Source organism: Lathyrus oleraceus, chromosome 6 (genome assembly GCF_024323335.1).
Source record: "Lathyrus oleraceus cultivar Zhongwan6 chromosome 6, CAAS_Psat_ZW6_1.0, whole genome shotgun sequence".
Lineage (NCBI taxonomy): Eukaryota > Viridiplantae > Streptophyta > Magnoliopsida > Fabales > Fabaceae > Lathyrus > Lathyrus oleraceus.
In genome coordinates this window covers 55,449,421-55,469,032 of record NC_066584.1, presented here as the reverse complement: position 1 = coordinate 55,469,032, position 19,612 = coordinate 55,449,421, and the positions used below count along the sequence as shown (strand labels likewise).

The window sequence follows — 19,612 nt, the reverse complement described above, 5'->3', positions numbered from 1 at the left end:
GATAACATTAAGAGACTATCAATGATAATAGAACCTTCCAGATCTCTGCGAGAATATAAAATTAAGTCATGTTCCAAATCAGTATTATGTACTTTCTAAGTCTATTATTAAGGAATTTTTGAAGGGGAGTGAATGACTAGACGTTACCATATTATAATTGTGGTGCTTGTGAATATAATTTTTACGTTGATCAATCCTATTTATATTCATAAGTTCTCATACTTTAAAAATAAACATTTGACTATTGCAGGTACTTGCATGAGATGTGTGTTGAAAGGTATTTAAGAAAGTATTTTATCGTATATCCAAATGTCATTAGCCTTCATGGTGGTACGGTAGCAAACAATATCAAGGTTTACTTAAAAGACGAGTTGTTAGAAGAGAGAAAATAATGTTATTTGGCCCCGTTTTACCACGGGTAAGTATATATTAATTTGTGTTTTCATTTATAAACTAATTTTATACATATTATTAATTATTCAAAATGTTTATGCAGTAATCTTTGACAACTAATTCTTATATGCTCGAGGCAAAATATTGTAGTTATGCTTTGCTCTATGCACAATCCCCTTAATAAAGTTATGTTAAACGGTTTGCGTTAGTAAGTGATATTAGTTTTTATTCAAATTTAACCTTTAATTTTGAATAGTTTTTATACGTGTTTAGTTTTTACTGTCATGTGTAGGGCGATAGAGGGATACAATGTAATGAAACATAATTTAATTGGTAAATGGCCAATGATCCTTTCCCCAAAAGTAAGTATTCATGGTGCTTTTTGATATTCTTTTATTCGTGTGTATTAATTAGTAACTATATGAGCATTATTTATAGTCGAGAAGACAACCCGACGAATATTCTTGTGGATACTATGTTATAAAACATATGCATGATATTGTCATCGAAGACATTACAAATGGATGAACTAAGCGTAAGGTATTAACTTAATCCATATACATGTAATTTATGTATATTTCTTAAGTTAATGTTGTTGTTGTTAACTTACCATAATTTAAATTTTGTTCTAATTATAGGAGTTTAAAGATAATACATCATTCTCATAAGAAGAGATAGATGATATCCGATCAATTTGGACTGATGTCTTCTTATCATCTTGTCATGAATTTCAACAACAATAGTTTTTCTTTTGTTATAGGCAGAATTTGTATATATAGAGGTTTTGACATTTTCATGTGCAAAACTCTAACTTTTGTATTATGTGTTGACGACAACAACGTAAATTCGTACATTTGGTTTTGCCACAGTATAAATTTGTAATTATGTATAAAAAGGACTACCAATTTTGTTATCTATTTCTGATTTGGTATTTTGTGTTAATTTGGTATTCTGTACCAATTTAATAATTTTTGCATGTGTACAAAATGATATAGGCTTACCAGTAAAATGAGAATCAAAACAAATTTATATAGCAGTAAAATTGATTAAGCCCCTCGGTTAAAATAAAAAATCGACGTAAAAACACATATTATTATCTCGATTATTGAATAAAACTGAGAGGTATGTTGTGTGCGCTAGTTAGTTTTGAAAATAAAAATATGTTGTTGCTAGGGATCGAAATGTTGACCTTTTACATTTTAACCTCGGATTTATAAACACCAAGGGATAAAGTTCTCACTTTTCATGCCACCCTTCATTACCTCGGTATTGTAACCTAGGTGAAATCCATTTTGCATCCGATATGACATGTGTTATTTGTAGTAGTGCTAACAATATTCAATGACTTTTGTAATTAGGTTTCCTCATAAATATGATAACCCCTCTCACTTTCTCTCAATCACTAAACCCTAGTGATCAACTTCAATTAACAATGTTGAATATTGATTTATAACTCAACTAGACAGTCCTACAACTATTCCAAGTTACTAAAACATAGTGTGGTGTACATAAAACAATAATATGGACTCAAATAAACCCTAGCATTATAATATCTCCAATGTATTGCATGATTTCATATGTAGGTTTTGAGCTCATTTTATAGCAAAAGTATATTTGGATTTTCTCCTTGGGTCTTTGATTTAATTTCGTCCAAAATCTTTGTACAATCTATTGGATATGATTTGTTCCATAAATATCTCCAACAGAAAAATATGATTTGGTTTGTTTCAAATTAAAATTTAAATCACATCTAAATTTGATTTGATCTTAATAGTTGTCCAACAAATCTTATAATCATATTGCTAAATAAAAGCAATAAAATCTAATTGAATCTTCAACAAAAAATTCCTTCTAAAACACAACAATCTGGCCAGTTGAGCAAGGCCAGAATGTTGTACCCACATGTTGTGATATCATGTTCAACATGTGTCCCTTCTACACCAAAAAAATCATCTTGAAGTAGTTTGGTAAACTTGAACAATTCTCCATGTTGTTGTTTTGCAAAATACATCCAATTCAAAAGGAACAACAACCTCCCCCTTTGGAAAATTATGGCAAAACAACTCTTTAAGATAGATAACACTCATTCAATCAGAACAAGTGAAATTTAACAGAAGACTATCAGAGTATATAATTTCATTAGAGTTGTAGCACAACAGCTGAAAATCAGTAGCATTCATCATAGATGCCACATAACATAATGCTCCAAAATTAATCATACAAATATGCAATCGTTCACAACTTAGTCATACATTGAACTCAATCAGCTCATAGTTAGTAGCATACAGTCCTACCAACTAACAATTATCAACATGCAATCATTCACATACTTAGTCATGCATAACACAAACAATTAGTAGTTAATATTAGGATATGCCAAATATTACTAACACAAAAGCTCACTCCAAAAGGGCCAAATGTCTTGCCCGATTCTCCAGCATGTGAGCACATTATTATTACTTACCCAAATGGTCAATACTAAACATTTATTTGTTACCTGTTAGTTAGTCACACTAACAAAGATCACACAACTACTCCCCATTTTCCCATAATTTGGAAAAAGGCTAGTCATGCATAGGTTAGTATGTTAGCACATACACAACTAAAGCATGAGATAACAACTAGAACATCATCCAGAGATGCATAAGCATTATATCTATTTATGGTACATAGTCTAAGGAGGCTATGAAGCCTTTACAAATCCAAAAGAACAAAATATGCCCAAATACAAGGGTTAACAACCTGAACTTAGAATCAGAAACTCCCTTTAAAAAAGAAGCCTTTAGTGTTCATGACTAATTGAATCCATGAAGTTATCTCAGTCTTCATCCGACTCAAAATCACTTGTTTCCATTAGCTCTTCAATAATAACTTCTATCTTTCTTATCTTTTCAGGATTCAAATTTTTGATCATTATCTGCTTAGCGTCAGGTGTCCCACCAGAAGGTTCGACAACGATGATGTTATTCCTAACATATTCAACTTCCTTGGCCTTGTTTAACCAAGACTCTAGCATATCACCAACATCCTTAGGAACCTCAATTTCTTTGACATGTACGCTCCCACTAGATTGTTTAGACGAATCATCAGAATTTTGATTCATGTTGTGAGGAAAAGCGTGAGTGATCAGAGAGATATTTGTATTCTGAGATTAGAATAAGGTAAGATGTCATTTTTTATTACTTGTAACGACATCCTATTTATACCACACTCGAGATAACAAAATAATTGGCCTTATTTTTTGTGCCAAAGTGGTCTTAGGGGGAGAGAAACACCTTTTCTCTTTTGACACAACTCCTTATCATTGATATCTATAGACCCTTGAAGGTGAAAATACCAAAAGAACACCCTGGTTCTTCAAATTGATTTGCATTCAAAGCTTTAGCGATAATTTCCCACTCCCAGACATGACTTCTTGTCCCATATTATACTCCTTCAACATTTGCTTCATCCAAAGCAATTACTTACCATTGCTCCATGTAATAGTGTATTCAGCTTCATCAGGAGATAAGGTTACATTATTTTGTTCCTTGCTGACCCAAGATGTTATATTATTTACAAGAGGGAAACATCCATCATATGTACCCTTCCTATCATCATATCAGTGTAACTTATCATGAGGTTTTCCTTGTCTGTCACACCAATTTCCTGTAGCAGTTATGCCATTTCTTCAAATGTCAAAACTTCTTTTGACAACTTCCTTTCAAGGCTTATCCTTTTGTGATACAAACACATCCCCTTCAATATGTGAGAAAATCTTTGCCCTCCAACCTTTTATGTATGTTGAACATAATGACTAAGGCATTTGCTTCAGCATCTGTGTTTGATTTTAGCATTCTACTTTCTTCACTGTTATAAAGAATAACTTGCTTATCCTTCCTATGAGTTAGGAATCCAGTTACCACAATGTCACTCAAGATTTTTGGCACATCCTGGAAGATATTTTCCTTATCAACATTGATGACATATTTGAGCACTTGGTTACTCCACAGGATTTGAGAGCAACTTCTTCCAGCATGTAAACCTTGGGAATAACATGTGTAGTCCTTCATTTGCTTTACTTGAAAATAAATAAGGAAAATAACTTCTTCTACCATGCTCACCTCTAATTCAGTCAACATTTGTTGAACACAATGCCCTATCATCCTACCTAACATGGTGTCTATCATCATATCCTTAATGTCTCTCATAATGAAACCCTCTATATTGTTGATATTGGTAGTAGCATTCTAATATCCATTGAGGAAGATACTTTTACATATATTTGGCCATGTTTGAGCTTCAGAATACATGAAGGTCTTTGTATCAATATGATGGCTTCAAGATGATCAAAAGTTTTAACATCACAAAGACTTCCATCTTCTTCAGTAGATATCATTGTAATAACTTGCTCTTCATCAAAACCAGTAAAATCTTCATCATTATATGGAGCCATATAATCTATACATTGTGTATTATTTGAAATCACTATATACTAATTGCTATTAGAAGCACAAACTAGAAGAATACTTTCATTCTTACTTATCACACATTCCCCTAGTGTCTTCACATCTTCCAATGCCTGATCATGGTTAGTAACAATACCATCATTATATATAGTTGTATTAGACTCAACATCTTCATGGATATGATTATAATTATCCTCATGCACTTGAGACTTTGTCAACATGCTGGACATGATGTCTGGCACATTGTTATCACCATCTAGACTACTCAAACTTGTTTCTTGGGAATCTCACAAGAATACATAAGAATGTCATGATGATTTCTCATAGGTCCAGACATGAGTGGAACATTACTCATATCTCCACCAGAAGCTATATCAAACTTAAAAATAAGAGGAGCATTATGGAGAGAATTATCCGATTCATACATCTTGTAGGTGGATTTCAATCTATCAGTTCCAGCTTTACCAACCACCCTATCATGACTTTCGTTAATAAACAAATCAATCATATGAGAAGAAATTATAATAGGTAGACTTGAGTCATAATGACTATTCTTCTTTAGCTTATTCATTTGAACCACTTTAGGTTGTTCAAAATTGGGAGAACCTCTTGCCCGACCATCAATCTTCCCTTTAATGACACAATCCTCATGAGATAATCCATAATCCCGAGTAAGATGTTGAGACATCTTGTTTGACATTTTGGTTGGTCTTTCTTTATCAATCTTGAGACCTTGTAAACCCCTGATGTCTTCCCCAGATATGACCTTATTCATAAGAACTTCTTTACCTTTGTTAGTGACACCATATTTGGAATTGTAGAAGTTCATTTTTCACCTTTGATCACTCATATGGTTTATGCTGATCACTTTGGTAGATGATCCTGTTCTTAGTTGCACCTCTTCTCGACTAAGATTGACCAATTTCCCTAACTCCCTGATTCTTCCCTTTGCTCTATTTCCAGGAGTGACATGCATTATATATTTTTTGGATATGTCCTTGGTACCCTCACTATTAAATTACCATCCTTCACTTGAGGAAGCTCTTCGTGCTGTATGAGCTAAGGGGCTAGTTGAAGTAGCATTGAATTTCAACTTCTTCTTTTCATGGACTTTCTTGCATATTATTTTCTTGGACTTTATTGCATCTTCTTTTCATCAGATTTGATGGACTATTAAGCTAAGGATATCCATGTAGTTTGTAACAATAAGGCATTATATGTCCAAATTTACCATAATGATGACATTTCATAGGCAATTTCTTGTTACTCCTGTGAAAAGGTGACACATGTTTCACGCAAATCTGTGACATGTGATATTCCCTTAGAACCTCAATATTCATTTCAGGAAGAACAACATTTTTGAGGGAATCTTCATGTTTCATTCTTTCATGCTTGTCCCAAAATTTATTCTCTTCATGTCTCTAGATATTTATCCATAATCCACCATTCCATCAAGCACATTCATATTACTTTTAGATTGAATCGTGTGTTCTAGTTTGGAGTTTAGAGATGAAACCTTTTTTTCTACACTTGTGATGGTTAATGCAAGCTTTTTTGTTTCCTTCTGAAGCACATCTATGATTTTCTTCTGATTGTCAATTGTTAAGTACACTTCTCCCCACTTGGTGTGTAGGAGCCTGTATGATGTATCAATTTATTCTTTCAGTTGGATCTTCAGTAGTGGGCTCACCTTCAGACTCGTATCTTCCAGAATAAGCCATCACATTGTTGGCAGTTTCTTCCTTACTTTCATTATCAAAATCAGACCAAGTGATAGAAAATCCATTTTTCGGTTTCTTTAGAAAGATATGACATTCTGCTTTAATGTGTCTAAAACCTTCATACTAAAAGCATTGAGTACCCTCACAACCATTGGGGTTGTCTTCACTCCTACCTTTGATCTGGGGACTGATGTTAGACCTCTTGTCATGGACATTTGTCCTCCACTTTCTGTTAAGATATTTCAAGGAATTATTGAACTTTTTACCAAGAAGAGCTATATCATCTAACAAGTTCTCTTATTTATCACCGTGACTTTCTTCATTATTTGAAACAAAGGCTATACCTTTGTTCTTCTTTTCTGACCTTTCATTGGACATCTAAAAGGTTTACAGGGAACTAATGAGTTCATCAACCTTAATATTTCTTAAGTCCCGAGCTTTTTCAATAGTAGTCACTTTCATATCAAATCTCTTAGATAATGATCTTAGAATTTGTCTGGAAAGCTTTTCTTCAGACATCTTTTCACCTAAGGAAAATTAAGTATTGGCAATATCATGCAACCTGATATGGAAATCATATATAGATTCATCTTCATTTATCCTCAGATTCTCAAACTTAGTGGTAAGTAGTTGCAACCTACAAACTTTGGACGTGCCTTCATGTGCAATTTTGAGAATCTAACATGCTTCTTTAGCTTCTGAACATGCCTCTTTAGCTTCTGAACATGTGTTGATCAACTTGAACATGTTCTTGTCCACACCATTGAAGATAGAATTCAAAGCCTTAGAGTTTCCAAGAGTTTCCTCATCTTCAGCATCATTCCATTCAACTTCTGGTTTTAAACTAGTAGTTTCATCTTCAGAAGTAACCACTGGATGTTTTCACCCTTTTATCACAACTTTCCATGCTTTGTTGCCCATGGATTTGGGAAAGACCACCATCATAGCCTTTGAATAATCATAATTGCTGCCATATAAAAAGGTGGTTCGTTAACTAATCCTCCATATTTAATTGTTTCCATTTGAGCATAATTCACCTTTCTTGGAGCTCACCCAATAGGCTAGGGTGCCTGCTCTGATGCCAATCAAAATTCTGTTCCTCAAGGGACAAATGTCGAAAGCGATGTCCTAGACAATTAGTTCAACTTCTTATACTAGAACCCATATAATTAACATAGTTTAACTTGTACAAGATGATAAAGTAGAAAAGAAATAAATAACACAATAATTGGTAACCAAGTTCGATGCAACAACACCTACGTCATGAGGGTTGGCTTCCAACTCAAAAAAGGAAATTAACTATTAGTAGTTTAGTACATTTAGTCTTACAAGCAATAACAAGCCCTATGTTATTCAATGCCTCTTCCTAACACTACCTAATGACTTTATATTTAGGTCCCCATAAATATGAGAATCCCTATCACTTTCTCTCAATCACTAAACCTTAGTGATCAACTTCAATTAACAATCTTGAATATTGATTTACAACTCCACTAGACAGATCTACAACTATGCCAAATTAGTGAAACATATTATGATGTACATACAACAATAACAATGACTCAAATAAACCTTAACACTCTAATATCTTCAATGTATTGCTTGCTTTCAAATGTAGATTTTCAGCTTCTTAGATAACAAAAGTATTATGGGCTTTTATTCTTGTATCTTTGATTTAATTTTGTCCATAATATTAGCACAATCTATTGGATATGATTTGTTTCATAAATATCTTCAACAGAAAGACATGATTTGGTTTATTTCAAATTCAAATCTAAATCTGATTTGATCTTCATGGTTGTCCAACAAATCGTATAATCATATTGCTAAATAAAAGCAATAAAATATAACTGAATTTTCAACAGAAAATTCATTCCAAAACACAACAATCTGACCTGTTGAGCAAGACCCAAATGTCGTACCCACATGTTCTGACATCACATCTAGCATGTGTCCCTTATGCACCAGAAAATCATTTTGAAGTAACTTGATAAACTTGAACACTTCTTCATATTGTTATTTTGCAAAATAGAACCAATTCAAAAGGAACAACTATACTATATAGTTATTAAACCGATCGAGCCGGATGACTCGGTTTCTAAAAAAGTCACAATATCTACAAAATTTCAAAATATCATAATTTTACAAATTCATTCTTTAAATTCTAATTCTAAACATAATCATCATACACAACAAAATACAAATCAAAATAAATTTTGAACAAAGTTAAATTGCAACTTAAATTGAATAGCAAACTATCTGGCAGTGTCTAATAAATTTAATTCAAATGAGGAAAAATTGTTTTAAATAAGTTTTTAACAAAGTCTATTTATATGTTGATTTTTTTTTAATTATCAAAAACGACGTCGTATTATTCGAGAAAAAAAATAAACATTTAATCTATTGATTTTTATGGATTCTACCAATTCCCACTGGTTCAACAATTGACCCCTCCGATTTTTGGATCAATCGGTTCGATCGATCCGTTAAGTCTGATTTTTAACACATTGCTCACAATCTCATTAAATATATATCATATCCATTAATTATTCAATAAATATATAAAAAATATATTTATTTATAATATTAATTGAAGAAAGTATTTCTTTTCACAAATTAAAGGAATAAATTGTCTAAATATTACTCCCTCCGGTCTCATATGTAAGAAAAAAAATAAAATTTGGAGTCTCAAATATAAGCAAAAATTAATTACAATGGTTACAATTAAATATACCATTCCAATTTTACCCTCAAATTTAGTTTTTCAATATTCATGTTTATTCCTATAATAACTCCACTTTTTACACTTCCAAAAGAGCATTTATTCTGAAACGTTGCATTTGTTATCATTGGCTTTTGAAAAGTCATATCCTATTATAAATGGTGCAGTATCATCTTGTACAAAACTCCATGAGTCTTGTTCTTCCTTTTTTTTTTATACTCTAAAAATGGCAAACCCACAACATTTTTATGAGAACCAAAAGATAATGATACAGGAAATGTAAAATTTTGGCTATGAAAATGAGAACCAAAAGCTTTAGTATTTATAGAACTCACTATGAAAATGTTAAATTTCTACAGGGCGGGACCATGGAAATTTAGGCGGGTGGAGAATACAGTAAATGGACTAAGAAGTGTTGTTTTTAGGCGGGACAAATTTCTACAGGAAATTTTAGTAAGAGTAAGTGGAATATATAACCACTAAATGACTAACCATTAAATGGTATTAATAAAAATTGACTAACCATTAAATGGTTATAATAAAAATATTAATTTATTTCTAAATTAATAAATAAGGGTAAATATGGAAAAAATGTATATTTTCCATTACTTAAATGAATATATAGCCACTTTCTTAAAGGATGAGTTTTTTTTTTTTTCTTACATATGAGACCGGAGGGAGTATTGTTTTATAATTATAAGTAAGATGATAAACCCAACTACTAATTTACTATTTTTTAAGTTGTTTTTGCACACAATTGTATAGACTATTTTTTTTAAGTCGGAGAGAGGATTATAATAGGCTATAGATTTCTCCTTCAAAAAGTTTAACTTAATTGTGTGCTCTAGATTAAATTTGAACATTTGAACCCAAAAGCTCTAGTTAAAGAAGAAGATACCTTACTATCTTATTCATTTCAATATATTTTAAAAAAAAATATTCACTTCAATTATTTTATTCCTAAACATTTTCTGAAGGGTTTTTTCATTTTTTTTAATAAAAAAAGAATTATAGTTATAATTAAATCAAGGCCGGGGAAACTAGGGTTGTTTATATATCAAAAGAAAATAAAAACCAAGTTGGTTACATCAAAACGAAAGCAAAGAGTTTTCAGTTTCGAGAAGAGAAACACACATTTTCAGAAGCCGGCGGAAACGAAATTGCGTTAGCGATGGCATTGAACAACGGACTCAGATCTGCTGCGAAGCTCATCGCTTCTTCTGAATCATCCATCTCCAAATCAGGTCGAATCCATCACCTTTCTCTCTTTCATTCCACTGAAATCTGATTATTACTAGATTCGTTCGTGTTGAATCCGTTAGGGTTAAGGTAGGATCTGAAAATGGAAGACTTTCTGTTTTTTTTTTCAATTTCAATTTTATTAGGTTTTTTGTCTTCTGTTGTTGATAATAAATAAAGTTAATAAGATTTTTTCTGGCTGTGAATTCAGTTTTGTTATTTGAGGCTTATGATTCGTATTCATGATTTATTTTCTTAAATAAATGATAGAATTGTTGGCACTGTTGAGGCGATTAATGCTGGAAGAGGCTTGATTTGTTAAAGGGAGTGGCTGGGTTAAATCTGATGTTTTCACTGCATTTAAAATGTTTCAAAAAGTTTCATTTTTTTCTTTGGTTATTTGACAAATTAACATGTCATATCTCATTTATATGATAGTGTTTTGTTAAGAGCTTCACATCGGACAATATAATGACCCGAACATATAATTATAAGTGGTAATCCTCACCCTACAAGAGGGTTTTGTATGGATGCGTCAAGCCTAATCACATTTTTTAACATGGTATCAGAGCCTGAGACCGAGGTTTTGCTGATTGGGTCTAATTAGCCAGGAGCATCAATAATATTTTCTCATCTATAGTTTTATGTAGTAAGAATGAATTTTGTGTGAGTTAGAGAGATTCTTGTTAGTCATTGAACTAACAGTTAATGGCTCAGATTAAAAGGTCATTTAATTAACCTTACATGACACTTTCGTCTTCATAATTTTCTCTTTTCCTATTAGTGTCCTAGCCATCTTGAATCAAAATACCCAGATCACCATCCTTGCATACTTCTCAAGACCTTACCTTGGATCAATATGCACGAAATACCATCCTCTCTTAATCCCTCAAACATACAGAACCCCATCCTTTGATATTTCACTAGAATGAACCTTCAATTTCTTGTATTTATAGATAATAATTATTGTATTCCGTTTGATCCATGTAGCTGACCCTACGTATTGGGATAAAGTTTGATTGCTGTTGTTTTTTAAACAAAAACGAAAACATAAATATTTTCAGTGAATTCAACATGAAACTTATGGAAGGGTAGAAGTCAAAGAGTCAGAAAAAAATGCATCAATGGTGGAGGGTTATATAAGCTTCAACTCCATGATTATTATTTTGCAAATAAATTAACCTAAAACGAGAACGCGTGAGAGTTTTATGCCTGGCATCCTCGTTGGTGGCATATTTGACTGTCGTGGTAGAATAATACTTGGCTTTTCTATGGCTTGTTTTTATGAAATCCCCGTCAAGCGAGCAACTGTCAACTACAGTTGTAAGGGTCCAAAACCAGCATCTCCATATCGATTGGGTGACGTTGGCCCGAAAACGTTATTTGTTGGTTGTGGGTGTGTAAACTGACATCATGGCAATTATCACTAGATATATCCCTATTTAAAAATGTTTAGGATATAGTCATTGTTTCCCTTAGTTTTCTACTTTCTGATTAGAAGACTTTGTTGTTATGTTGTGACAGTGAGTAGAAATTTTCATTCAACTGGTGTGAAGAAGATGGGAGGTGGACATGGCCACAGTGAGCCAGACTACATGCATTCATATCATATGTACAACTTGGACAAGATGAAGTATCAGGGCTTGAAAATGTCTCTTGCAGTGTTCACTGCTTTCAGTATCGGTGCTGGAGTTCCTATCTTTGCAGTCATTTTCCAGCAAAAGAAGACAGCATCTGGTTGATTCATCTTATACTTCATTAGCAATAATAATTTGGTGGATTTGGGAATCCTAGACTAGCATATTGTTTTGGTGATTGTTGTCTTATTACTTTGACCGTGTTCATGTTTAATTTTCCATATGGATTTTCCATATATATGTGGTAATAATCAATTTATCTGTACTGCCAAATTCTCGTGCTTGAACATTTTCATTTCTTAATACAAAGTATAGAATTGAAATGTTCTTCTTTAAGGTGGTTTATCAATTGTTTGATAGTTTGCTATTGCAAGTTTGCAATAAACTCTCATTTGTTGCTTGGGATGTTAAGGCAAGAATATTATTCCACAGAAGTAGCAACTAGGAAATATTTTACATTTCTACTTGTTTGGCTACTCGCAGTAGTACTCATTTGTTATAGATTCCTCAGAAATTGGCACGGAGAAGAGTCTTTTTTATTTTTAAGTAAACACCTAAAACATCATAGCATAATGAGTTGATTTGGTTCCTACCTGAGCTCAAAATCATGCATATGCATAATCACATCGATGTAGAATCGAATGATTAAAGTTCTATTGAAAAATTATTGGCAGGTAACCAAGGGGCTTTTTAGGTACTCTTACACTTCCTCTTTTTAATACAGTTGCAATTTGGGGAGAAACCTATCATTTGGTTAAGTGGTGAATACTAAGCATTAGTGATATTCATATTTCTGCAAAATTGAATAGGAAAGTAGAAAATTGAAAAATAAAACCATTGTTTTTAATTGTTTTGGATCAAGTTTAAATGTTAAGGATTGTCATTTGTCGATATGTTATTTTTTAAGGGCAATGCTACTATGCTAGAACACAATGCGGTTGGAAATTGTGTCTTGATTTAATTAAAAGATTATAATTAATTTTTTATTGTGTTTTCAAAACATAGCATTACCTTTTTTTTTTTAATATGGTTAGTTGACATTGCCAAACTGTGAGTACACGGCGTTGTCGAGTAGTAGTATAATAAGATTGAATACACGTGAAGATATATATGATTATCGAATTTTATCCTAATGATATTAAGCTAAAGCAATTGTAATAGTGATCGCTTTAGTGTAAAGTAAATGTAATTAAGAAATAATAAAAAGCTGGACACGAACTATGATCATCTATCAAAATTTATCCTATTGATAACCCAAATTCAATTATGAGAATATCTAAGTAATTTATAGAAAAGTAGATAAATGTGTGCGACACCCACTTTTGTGGCGTGCACATCCAGACGTGTTTCTCGACACGGCTAAGCGGTTCAACCAAGAGCGAAATGCCTTGTCACACGACGCCGCAACTTGATTGTTTCTCAACTGAGATCATATCGCCTTGTCAGTGGCGTCTCAAACTCAATCATTTAGCAATCTACGGTTCGATATTGATTCACTACCTTTCGATACATGATTGTATTTGGGCTACCTTTGCTTTCGCAACCCACATAAATATTTTTTATGATCTCAGATTTTAAAATAAAAAGATTAAGATTCTCGTAATTCGTATTCAGATAAATCAATTAGGGGTTATCATGAGATAGACTCTCACGACCCTTTGTCCTTATGAAACTACTCACTCATGGCGAGGTTAACAACAACTAAGCAATTGAAAGACATGACGTTATTTACATGTGAATTTGGCAAACAACCGTTAGTCTTTCCAAAACAGGGTTACTCGTGGGATCAACTAGATTGATCCCATGGCATACGTGCAAAAGTTGTTGTCATCGTGTATAGTGTTTGCATAAACACTAAAGAGTTTTATTTTGAAAGTAACCCTTAGAAGTTAGAACAAATGAAGAACAAAACGTGGAATATTTGCTATGTTTCGACTAAGTATCAGAAAAAGACAGTAAAAACAGATGTGAGTAAAAAAACTTTGATAAATAAAATGGTGTATGAACATACATTTGCACTCAAATTCACTCTTTTCTCTCTTTGACACAAATACTTCGAGTAAGCGAGTTCTACAGTAGTTTCAACACAAGGATTTTTCTAAGTTACAATCCTTATTTTATAGTAAAACTAAATAACCACCTCTCAACGGGTCTTTCTTCCCCACTTGTCACGCTCTGCCTGCAAGCAAAACCGTCTCCATATGTGCTTCCACGCGTCTCTTTTCTTGGATAAGGCTGAAAGACAATTATCTCGCCCCCACCTTATTCCTCAATTACCCCTGGTCGAGCGAAATAACTTTTCTCTTGCAGTCAAGCGAAATAGATTTTTCCCTTGTAGTAATTTCCACTAAGTCCCTGGATCATACATCGTATACAAGGGTTTCAACTAGATCCTTCAAGTCAATCTTGGGCGTCGACAGGATCTTGAGGCAAACTTTGTCAAAATAACCTCACCTGCCGAAGCCCTCTTCTACTCCCACAAAAACATTTTCTTCCTTTTCATTCTCGCTTCTTTTCTTCTGTCGAAATGCCTCTTGTGTAGCAGCCACCTCGTCCTCGATTCATTGACCCCTCATCCACGTCACCACGTTGAAACCCCAGTTAACATATTGCCCCTCGAAAACATTGTCTTTTGACCTAGAGAAAGGCACGTTTTTGTTTGACTTATTTCTACGTGTAGGATTGTGACTGTACTGACGTCACTATAATAATTTTCCTTTACCAAATCGTCACATCGAGACGTGTGATACTGACATGTGATCATGGCTTCGCTTCTCTAGGAAATCATGGGGATTTGGAGAGAGAAATTTTTTCGTTACCCTGCAAATGGGTGCCACATGTTCCACGTTGATGGACACTTGTTGCTCTTTAGAAACTGAAGGGTTTTTTACTCCTACTACATATCTTCTTCCTTTTTCTCATTTCTCTTTCCATTCCTCAAAGCTTCTTCATCTTCTCCATTTTTTCTATAAATTTCAAACAACTTTCTTAAATCATTTCAAATTTTTAACTTCTCTCAGATTCCCAACTACCTTGATTATGTCAACATAAAAAAAGAACACTAAAGGTTCTTCAAGCTCAAAGTTTCCACTACCCCTCTGTCATAGAATCCTAGGACCCAATATTTCAGGGAATCAGGAATATGTTCCTGAACCTCCTCTTGAAGAAGAGAAATAAAGCATCTTCCAATCTCAGGTACTTATTCCCATTGGTATTTCTGGTAAAACTTGCGCGTTCATGGGTCCACTCATTGACTTGCAACAAAACTATGAAAAAGTAATGGACTTCTTCCCTGCTTACTATCGCAACAACCTTTAATTAATGTTAAAAAGCATTTGGCCAAATCAGTTAGTAAGGCGAAAACTGACGTTTTGACTAAAGCCGCTTATATCATCGAAACGTCTATCCCATCTGCTGATATGATAGTGACCTCCGCTGTCGAAGTTAACAACCTAATTAATTTTATCTATATGAGCAACGCCCTTAGTGTGTTTCGCTCTTGCCCTCTCTTCAAGCACCCTAAACCCTATATTTCATGGCTGGAGAAAGTGGAAAAGAGGAAGTCTCAGCTCTGGGAAAAATGGGAATTTATGACCTGATTCAACTGTCAAAGGTAGGGCCTTCGTATTGCAAAAATTTGTTTGTTGCATCCCTGTACTTTTGGGAGAGTACTACTAATACCTTTCATCTACCTTGCGGGATGGTTACTCCCACTCTTTCGACTTAACCGCCATTGCAGGCTTACGACCAACTGGTGAGGCCTTTGATCCTCATGTCAGTGACGAAGATACCATTAATTTCGATTCTAATTGGGAAAGCTTTGGTCATTACATTGAGGACCACCATGACAATACCAACGAAGAAGTGTCCGACGTCGAACACACTGCTTTTTTGGCTTTGTGGTTGTCGCACTGTATGTTATGTTCTAGATCTTTGAAGGTGGCGAAGAAATTCATCACCATTGCTAATCAATTACATGAGGGTCGAAACCTCTCTCTGAGCCAGATGATCCTATGATCTTTGTATGAAAATATAGGGATGATAGTGGCTACCCTCAAGAACATTACTCCTAAAACTAACTTCTTGCTGGCGGGACCTTTCTGGTTACTTCAGTTGTGGCTAAAAGCCACTTTTGAGTCTTTGCTTGACGAACCTAACTAGATGAAGATGATGAGATGATTAAGAATCGAAAGGCTGAAGGTACCCGACTAGCTTTGATTACTCCAACTGATGTTGGTCACTCCTCGCAAGAAATATTTACCAAGTATGCCTTGATGTTTTCCAAGCGCTACAAGTTCTCCTCTTCGGTGGCTCCTTTTTCCAGTCGCAAACATGACCCTTCTTTGTTCACTCAGGACTTTCCAACTTCCAACACTGATCAAGACTCTGAATCTTTAGATACCTGGGAAACTATCCTTACTCCACGACTATTGATGGATCATATAGATGATCCTAGGGCGTGTATCAAGATCCTCGGGTATCAGCCGAACTTAGTGGCCTGGTAGTTTGGACTGAGTCAGCTGCTTCCTAGATCTCTGTATGGTTGAAAGAGTGACTTGTGTCTCTACACCATTCCTCATACTGAGAGCAGCTGTGCTGAACGTCTGTCACGACAATCTACAGATGTCACAAAGCTTTTAATCTTTTCATTTCACCCTTCTTACTACTACACCATGGATTTTGAAACTTGGTGGATGAGCTACTACAACCAAGAATTTATTGATGTTTCAGCTTTGATGAAACATATGACTACTACTTTTACTTTCGTGCAGGCCAGGTTCAACAAAGGTAGAGATACTCACATAAAGGAGATCCAGGCTTTCCAACGCTACTTCAAAAATGTGTATAAGCCCGACGATCTTAGGAGAACCATCCATGACATAACGGTTTCTTTAAAACACAAGTTCATGGAAAAACTCCCCGGTCTTGACATTCCTTTGCATGTTATGAGTGAAGACATGTATGCGTTTGCTTTTAATCTTTATACACCCAAGTTCCCACGTTTGCCAAACACAGAGATAACTTTGGAATTTTGACCTCCCTTTCCACAATGGTTTATTTGTAGGTCAGAACTTGAGGTATTAAGAAACGAAATCTTAAAACCTACTCAAAGGGTGGTTCCGTCGAAGCATAACCTACATAGTTTCCAAGGCCACCTTCATGTTGACATAAAGCATGTTAAAGTTCTTACCCCAATACCTGAAGGTGAGGGAAAGCTAAGAATTCTTCTATCAACTTGTCCCTTTTTACTTCGCATTAAATCATGAATCATACTTTTTGTCTTATTTCTTACAGTTGTCAAGCATAAGAAATAGGTCAAAGCAGAGGTTGCTCAACAACAAACTGAGAAGGAGGCAGCGAAGCGACTATCCAAAAAGAAGCTCCATCATCAAAAAAGTAGAAAATGAAGGTTTAACCTCTCGACATAGTTTTTTTCTTCCTTTTTTTTTTATATATATGCATCATTGTCTTCTTATTTAAAAATTACTTTCAGGTCGACGACAAACCTTCCTTTATCCCCCCAAAACGGAAGAAGAGTGATGCTTCTAAAAAACCTGTCAAGAAGATCATCGTCGAGGACTCTTCGCCTGAAGCTCCCAAGTCGAAGAAAGCCAAGAAAGTGAAGCCTTTTGGCGCCATTTCTTAATAAACTTTAATCACTCCAACCACTATCCTTAGCGAAAAAACCAAGGCGCCTAAGTCGAAGGCTTTTCAGCCTGTCGAGAAAGGGCCAGCCGTATCGAACCCAATCAATTTTGGCGACCCTGAAAGTGCCAATTCTAGTCCCGACATAATCGTAGAGAAGGTATTTTTACTTCGTAGAGTAAACTTTTTCGTTTTTCAACATTTTGTCCTTAACTTGAATCCTTATTTTAGGATAATCCTTCCAACACTCCCCTATCTGCTATAAATTTCTCTGATCCTAATACTTGTACCAGTTCTCCATGCACTGAACCCAAGTCTTTCAAAGGCTCAACTAAGGAAGTGAATCAACCATTGATCAGTCACCATTTATGCTAGGTATTTCACTATTTAACCGTAAATAAGTCAGGTAAACTGCGTAAACTGAAGCATTTTTAGTTAGATATAAGCTCAATTCTATAATATGAAGTGTGTTGTTACTTATGAATTTCTTGAGGATATTTTACACTTTTCGGTATGTTAGCAGGTAAAAAACTAGTCTGGAAGCTCAGGGAATCAAACGTCAGATGCGAAATTAAGCCCGAGCAAGAAAAAGGAAGAAAAAATCAATTCTTGGAGAACTTGCTGTCCATACGCGTATGGCCTTACATGATACGCGTATGGACCTTCCCAGTACGCGTAGCATACGCAAATGACCAGAGGGGTTGAAAATCAAGCAAAAAGACAAGCTTCTGGTGATACGCGTACCAAACTGGTGATACGCGTACCAGACTGGGCAATACGCATACCAGACTGGGCAATACGCGTACCAGACTGGGCAATACGCGTATCAGATGTTGTCTTATGTGCAGTACGCGTATCAGACTGGGCAATACGCGTATGACCCCCAAAATCAGGAAAATTCCAACTGTATACCTATTTAGAGGGCAGAACACGATTTTCCAAGGGTTGGACGATTTGGAGAGAAAAAAGACGCGTTTTGAGAGCTGGAGACTCTACGATTATCAAAGGATTCATATGTTCAAGAGTTTTCCGACGATTGAAGATTGATTCCTCACGAAATTCTGTAATGACAACAATGTTAATCTTTGTTTTTATTTCGATTATGAGTAGCTAAACCCCCCATTGCTAGGGGGGTGACCCTGATTCTGAATGTGACAGATTTGATGTTTATGAATGCATTGATTATTTCTTCTTTTCCATTGATTTGTTCTTATTACTGTTCTTTATGCTTTATTCGTCGGACCAACGAATGATGATTAATATGAATAGTTTAAGCTGGACAGCGATTATTCATTGATCTGGATAAGAACTTTGGATAGTAAAAATAACCTAGGACTAGGGATTTTCTATCTGACCGGTAATTCTTGATATTTGAATGCTTGAGTATGAACTTAATTATTTATGGACATAGTAATTAGGTTACATAATCAAAGGTCTTTTCACTAAGGAATTAGGAATAGATAACCTTGAGGACCGGAATTAATTGGACAGGAATATTGTCTAAACCTTCATAAATTATATCTGTTACAAGAAGTTTCATTCACCGAACCCTAGCAATCGTCTCTCATTTGTATCTCGCTCAACCTTTTTACTTGTTTTATTTATCTGCAATTGGTAGTATAATTAATCACAACACAAAAACCAAAGGCTTTTGTCTAATTGAAACAATCTATAAACTCTGTGTCGTCAAGCAGTCCTTGAGATCGACAAACGGGGAATTTCCCTTTTATTACTATAGTGAGAAAAATAGTACACTTGCTATTTTCCCATCAAGTTTTTGGCGCCGTTGCCGGGGACTGCCAAAGA

The 19,612-nt window shown here is 34.5% G+C and overlaps 1 protein-coding gene across 1 annotated transcript; it reads left to right on the top strand.

Moving 5' to 3' along the window:
* Nucleotides 1–10,331: 10,331 nt before the first annotated feature.
* Nucleotides 10,332–12,496, top strand: LOC127091793 (uncharacterized). The gene is made up of 2 exons (XM_051030501.1): nucleotides 10,332–10,528; nucleotides 12,048–12,496. The coding sequence occupies exons 1-2, from the start codon at nucleotides 10,456–10,458 to the stop codon at nucleotides 12,263–12,265; spliced, it is 291 nt and encodes a 96-aa protein (XP_050886458.1). The 5' UTR covers nucleotides 10,332–10,455; the 3' UTR covers nucleotides 12,266–12,496.
* Nucleotides 12,497–19,612: the final 7,116 nt, after the last annotated feature.